The 6,571-nt window shown below is 45.3% G+C and overlaps 4 protein-coding genes across 4 annotated transcripts; 2 read left to right on the forward strand and 2 right to left on the reverse strand.

Moving 5' to 3' along the window:
• Positions 1–408: 408 nt before the first annotated feature.
• On the reverse strand, positions 409–1,610 carry SARC_12615 (hypothetical protein). Its single transcript, XM_014293270.1, has one exon. The coding sequence runs from the start codon at positions 1,416–1,418 to the stop codon at positions 1,032–1,034; it is 387 nt and encodes a 128-aa protein (XP_014148745.1). The 5' UTR covers positions 1,419–1,610; the 3' UTR covers positions 409–1,031.
• Positions 1,611–1,725: 115 nt separating this feature from the next.
• Positions 1,726–2,410, forward strand: SARC_12616 (hypothetical protein; the record flags this gene model as incomplete). Its single annotated transcript, XM_014293271.1, has 1 exon — positions 1,726–2,410. A coding segment is annotated over one exon (375 nt), but the record flags the coding sequence as incomplete, so codon positions are not given.
• Positions 2,411–2,782: 372 nt separating this feature from the next.
• SARC_12617 (hypothetical protein) lies at positions 2,783–3,649 on the reverse strand (the record flags this gene model as incomplete). Its single annotated transcript, XM_014293272.1, has 2 exons — positions 3,074–3,649; positions 2,783–3,048 (listed from the first exon to the last, which is right to left on the reverse strand). Exons 1-2 carry the CDS (start codon positions 3,546–3,548, stop codon positions 2,783–2,785), a joined length of 741 nt encoding a protein of 246 aa, XP_014148747.1. The 5' UTR covers positions 3,549–3,649.
• A 1,328-nt stretch (positions 3,650–4,977) lies between these two features.
• SARC_12618 (hypothetical protein) lies at positions 4,978–6,456 on the forward strand. The gene is made up of 2 exons (XM_014293273.1): positions 4,978–5,291; positions 5,555–6,456. Exons 1-2 carry the CDS (start codon positions 5,064–5,066, stop codon positions 6,263–6,265), a joined length of 939 nt encoding a protein of 312 aa, XP_014148748.1. The 5' UTR covers positions 4,978–5,063; the 3' UTR covers positions 6,266–6,456.
• The last annotated feature ends 115 nt before the right edge of the window (positions 6,457–6,571 follow it).

The raw sequence follows: 6,571 nt of genomic DNA on the forward strand, positions 1-6,571 counted from the left end.
TCATAAATATATCTATTCTATACACATGATATATATATATATATATATAGAAATGAATATATAAACAGAAAGTTACATAAATATATTTATTCCTAGGCACATGATATAATATATATATAGTAGTATATATTATATATATATANACTATATATATATATACTATATTATATTATATANATATATAGATATAGATATAGTTTAATATGTATATACATAGACATGCATATATATATATATATATATATATATAAATATACATACATACATACTTGCATACATACATACATACATACATATACACATACATATATACATACGTACATGCATATATATATATATATATATATCTAAATAGATATATATGAATATGTATATACATACATATATATATATATATATATGAGTATATGGACACGTAAATTATTTTATTAATAATTAATTGGTTCTGCTGTGCGAACCTGCAATGATACATATAAATTCGATAGATAGCAGCAGTCACTTAGAGCATGGTGTGAACTATGATTTCAAGTAAAAATCCATCTGTGGTCGACTTGGAAGTATTGTATTTTGGATAGTGATTGGGGTCGATCTGTAACTTGTCGATTTCGGTGGATTTCATCCGTCTACTAATTTTCGTTGTTCGCTGGTACCCGAGTATACGTTGGGGTGGTATGCCGCTGCGTGAAGGTACCAAAGCGTTGCTCTGTGTACACAACTCAACACGAACATACACGAACCGCAAATAAAGCCTCGATCTAAATAGAAAGGCCCAACAGATGTCATCCTACTGTATATACCGATGAGCTACAACTATCGCTTTCCAATCAATACCCTAGTAGTAAATGACGACCGAGCCGATCGAAGAGTGAAGTACCACTCAATAATTATGCAGCAGTGGTATAGTTCTGAGTCCAAGGGCTTGGTGCAGCCGAAATATCAGCACAAACAGGCCCTCACCCCCGATATATATACATATACATACATACATACATATACATACACATACTAATACATTTGACTCATAAACGAATCTAACCCTCTGCTCGCCACTCGTCTCCTTTGCAGACGAAGGCTACTTCCCGGTCGCACTTCTCCAGCAGAGGATGTCTGAAGTAAAACACAGCCTCGCTTTCCTGATCCCCCTCAATCTTGACCACACCTTGGCCTGCCTTCAACGCCATTATCTCAGCCTTCAAGTTGCCCCACTGACCCTCTGCTTCTTCGGCACTCGTTAGATCTTCGACATAGGCTTTCTTATCCGCTTGCGATAAATCCAAGGGCACAAATTGGTTCACAAACTCTAAGCGATCATCCCTGCTAGCCAGATCGGACAATAGATCTAGCTTTGCTTGCAAACTCGCTGATGTTGTTTGTTTGCAAGTTTTAAGGCGTAAGGTAACACTCTCGTCGTCGCTCATATTTCTTAAACACGATTCTTTCACTCTCTGCTGGATTGATCGTCGCGAAAACTATTTAAATACGATACATAGGTCATAGGCAGTTTGACCTCCGGTGCGCTAAAAGTAAAAGTAAAGTGTGATATTGTACAATGTATTTTTACATACAGCGCATGTTTTTAACTTTGTAGACAGGGACGCGTGATGAAATGTTGATGAGTCATAAAGTAGATTTGACGAGTCAGCACTTTGTTATATTATAATCTTATAAATAAATAAAAATGATCTTTCCTTCAGTCGCAACTCATTTTATAACCAACAACAACAACTTCAACCTTGCAGTGTTCAGCATCACTTCAACGCGGAGACTCAGAACATCAGAAATATGTCTGATCAAAGTTTGTTTAAAACAGTGTCGGTGGTGCTCAGTTTAGTTACACACTTCCGCTACTACTATATCTTATGCAACGCTTGTACATTCTTTGCAATGCGGCACGATAAGTTATGTGCGAGACTAGGTCAATGGCGTGTCTCTGAGGGGTTTCTGCATCTATGCAGTTTATCAGGCGGTTTTGTAGGCGCATATATAGCCATGCGTCTATTCCGGCACAAGCTATTAAAAACTAGCTTTTTGGGCGTGTTTAGCTTGTGCGTCAGTTTGCATCTCCTGGGACTTTGGTTAGTCGCGAAAAAGATGGCGTGACCATGTAGTAGTGCTGGCCGTGCTGGCTATGCAAAAACTGAGTAGCGAAGTTATATCCGAAGTAGGTAATAGTACAGTGAATCGAGCGTGTCTTAGTGCTGGGTTGTGTGACGTTGCGTGTACTTCGCGTATCGTTCGGAGCGTACTAGCTTTATCTGATTCGTTATCAGAGCGGAGAGGACACTTCACAAAGGTGGGGACTTGAATAGTGTGCGTGGATCGTGCTCCCTAGTTTATTTTGCGTGCTATATTACCTTGTGCTCACCACGTTGCGATGCCATACACACGCATTAATACACATGTTGGGGTCGCTAATATTTTCAATTAGAGTTAGTTGACGAACTTGGTACCATGAATATTTCGAATAGAGTTTATTTCTATCAAGTAACACCTACACAGTAGCTGTCACTCCAACTTCATCCACCCTAACGGATCTCTGCAGCTGCTCCGGTCTGGGAGGGCGGGGGGGGAACTGTCACTTTGAATCCTTCGATATCTCATACCGATATAAATTGTATGAAATTGTTGTCTGGCGGACTCAGAGACGCTGCTTACCACCCCGATGTAGCTCGATCGCAACCGTGTACGTATCAGACTACAATTTTGCGGACTACATCAACGTCGGCGCCGTATGCGTCTGGCGCTTAAAGCACCTCGAGCATCACCAAGTCACAGAAGGGTTTTAGCAATTTTCGAAATAAATAGTCTCCTTCGCACCCGCTGGGAGTGTGTTTCTGCCTAAACCTGTGCCTTCCCAGGGTAGACCCCAATACTCGATGTCGTTGAGGTAGTAGTCTGGATTGATGTTGGCGTAGTCTAGGCGCAACGTGGACCCGAAGGGCTGGGTGACGCCGTACTCGGCGATGCACTCGTCAATGCTGCCCGCATTTTTGGAGCCAAAATTAGAACCCTGCGCCATCATTCCCTCGACGTCCTCCTGCACGTAATCTTGAGGCATATGGTGGAGTGTTACCGTTGAAGATGCGGCCATACCCATCTTCATCTGCTGGTTGTCGGGGCAGTGACAGGAGCTTGTTGTCGACGTTCTGGGTGAAGGTTGTGAAGTCCGAGGCTTTGCGGCATACGTGTTGATCACGGTGGACAGTATTGTGAGTGTACGCCCACTCGGCCGCCTGCATTTGGATGTTGAGACCGCTTGACTGGACCTTGTCGAGCACCACTACCTCGCCCAGGGAGACATCCAGGTAGTTGTTAGTGGCGTACACTGGTTCTACAGTGTCCACCAGACCGTAGTCTACGCGCCCATTGAAGAATGCCTCGGCGACAATTTGTCCGGCCATCCAGGTGCGGGGCTTGTCGGCATACTGATTCTTCTGGGGACTGATCCAGTTCGGGTAGTTTGGGTAGATAGTAATACCCCAAAATGTTGGAATTGTGTATGCATCCTTAATGGCCCATGGGGTGTTGACGTACTGATTTTCACGCATCACATATGCGTTCCAATCCAGTTTGCGGTTGCCGTGGGCAGGTCCGACGACTCTGTTTGGGGAGTAGTTGGCAGATGAGTACACCAAGATATGAAATTTAGGGGTATGCTAGCAGGAGATTGGCAGGCCGACACAAAGAAAGAAGGCTCAAGGGGCAATTATCGTTACGAATCTGGAAGATATTGATCTCGCCAGAGATTGGATAAAGATGACCAACGAAACCGGCATGTGGGTACCTTTATTGATGAACAACAACACGTATACGTGCGATGAGCCTAGGCCCTGGCTGTGCGCAGTGCAGAACAGGTTATAAAGCGTGGGGGAAATACAACTTTGCATACTACGAATGCTCCGAGTGGAACGAAGGAGTCCAGCCCTACCAACGTAGCCAGGCTGAACATATCGAGTATGACCACTATCTCGCTCCCACTCATCCGACTTTGCATACTACGAATGCTCCAAGTGGAACGAAGGAGTCCAGCCCTACCAACGTAGGCAGGCTGAACATATCGAGTATGACCACTATCTCGCTCCCACTCATCCGTTGAAGTAAGCTACATACTGGGTGGAACGACTAGCTCTTGAAAACTCTTATCAGTGTGCCGAACTATTCCGTGACGCCGATGATATATATAGGTACACAGACAAAGTAACGCCTCGGACGGCCGCACTGGCTGCAAAAAATACGAATCCCTTCCGTGAGCAGGGACCGTATGATCAATGGCTAATGTACGACGGCTGCAACAAATGTGACAGAAAATCCAGAACGTGTTCCGAATGAAAGTGCCCCTTCAGGAGTCAGAAGGCATTGAACTACACTGCAGATAGACGCAAATCGCAGTTCGCGGAACACAGGGATTTTACGAGGAACTCATCAAGTGGGGCACTGACCATGTACTTAGCGATCCATCTCTAGAACTGGACCAGATCGACTATGAAAAATTTGATAAGCAGTTCAGTTCCTGCGAGTGCAATGTCGCCGACGGATACGCCGTTATCGACTACACTGAGGAATTCTTCCTCGGTACGGGCATTTAAAGAGCCTGGGGCAATCTCGGCACTGCTCATCAGGAATGGAATAATTGGGGTTATCGGGGCGGATATTCTCTACAAATGGAGTGGTACTACTCAGACATAGACTATGCAGCGATGGCTGCCCGTATGTGCCGAGGAAAGTCAATCTCGCTTCTGTACATAAGAGTATTACATCACACCTATGGAATATATGCAATAGAGGCAAACGGATATCTACAAACGGCAGTAGTGTTGACAATTATTTACATTATGTATTTTGTAGTGAGGAAGTGGTGACTTGTCTATAGTCCTGTTTGACGGTAACGATAGACCCGACTGCACTTACACGTGTCTGCCGATATTGAATTGTCTTGGGAGGAAGTGATATCAAATGTATTCATTCTCGCATCATAAACATCTCACCACAAAACCCTCACCTAACCACAAAATCCTACAGCCAATGTGCTTCGCACAGTACACCCTGATACTGCTGTGGCAACTATGAGCAGCTACACCGCGTCGGGGTCGACTCTGAACGGTAATGCCAGTATGGTCTTCAAGGGCGCAGTAGGTCTCAAGGACATCGGGGACGAGGTCCGCGGTCCTATCAACATTCCTATCGATACCTGCGCTAAAACTGGCGTGATCAGTAATGTGGAGACCGCCACTGACGAAGAGCTCAATCCCTGGTGGAAGGTGGAGCTGCCTGAAGCGTACAACATCTATGCGGTAGGACAGTGTGAAAGCGATTGTTCATGCCTACATATTCTGCACATCCTTATGTATGAGCGTTTCTCGATTGTTCATGCCTACATATTCTGCACACCCGATGGGCCTTTCTCACCGACACTGTGAGTCTGTCACGGTACCATACCCCTTCAGTAGTTCCATTCTCCTTCAGTAGTTTCTGTACCACACCTGTCCACTAACACCAGTTCACTAACACAACACCATTCTCTCTTACTCCCCATCCTAATTTACTGATCGGGTAGGTGCGAATTTTCAACCAAGATTCTGACAATCTAGATGCCATGAACAATGTGACCATCACCATCTCCAACTCCACGACCGGCGAAATCACACACGATTGCGTACCCTACAAAAACTACAGGGAAATAAAGTACGAGTCCGCTAGCCCATTGTGGGCACCGACCGATGGTTACTTTGCGCCCCCATTGCCGGATTCGTACAAATACAACAAGATGGCGAAAACAGGAGCAGTGTCTGTCGACGACGGTCTAGACGCAATGAACTTCAACCAAAGTCTGTACAATTTGAGTGAAGAAACCGAGACGTACAAGGAGAAGAATATTGGGCCTGGGTGGAACATCAAAGATAAGTATGTGAACCTTAAGCGGCCGGATCACCTCAAGGGACGTCGCGGAGTCATCGATACAGAATCGCACAAGGACAGCTTCAACCCAAGCATCAAGGCCTTCTGCTGGCCGCGATGGCCGCTAGACTACACTAAGGCGTGGGGAGTACAAAGAAGCATATACGATGCAGCCAAGGGCAATGTGATCACAGTCACACAGCACAACGAGGCCTGTGACAGGGCCACTGCCGATCCCGAGGACTATCGTATCACGCTCTGCGACGTGGGCGTCTACACGTGGGACGATGACAAGGTGCTCTATGACGACGACGGAGAAGCCAAGACACTCAATGTGCCCATGCCAGGCTACAACTACAACTGGCAGTAATTCCTGGGTACGACAGGGATGCGCTCAGCTCCGGCTGACAGCTTTTCCTCACAGTCGACAGAAGCATGTCGTCATATACAACGGTATTTGGCTTGCAGATGCAGTGTGTATTGTCATGTTGGTATGTTACCCGGTCAGTCACAGAGGCAACTGCAAAGGACTCGACACTTCTGAATAAAACTGTAGCACAAAATTTGAACTGGTGAAAACCTTTCGAGGTAGCCACGCTAACTTTTCATGCCTATACTTCAGTATACGAACCATGAATACATTGCTATATATATAGCATATACCGGTGCAGTGCGC

This window comes from Sphaeroforma arctica (genome assembly GCF_001186125.1).
Source record: "Sphaeroforma arctica JP610 unplaced genomic scaffold supercont1.2442, whole genome shotgun sequence".
NCBI lineage: Eukaryota > Ichthyosporea > Ichthyophonida > Sphaeroforma > Sphaeroforma arctica.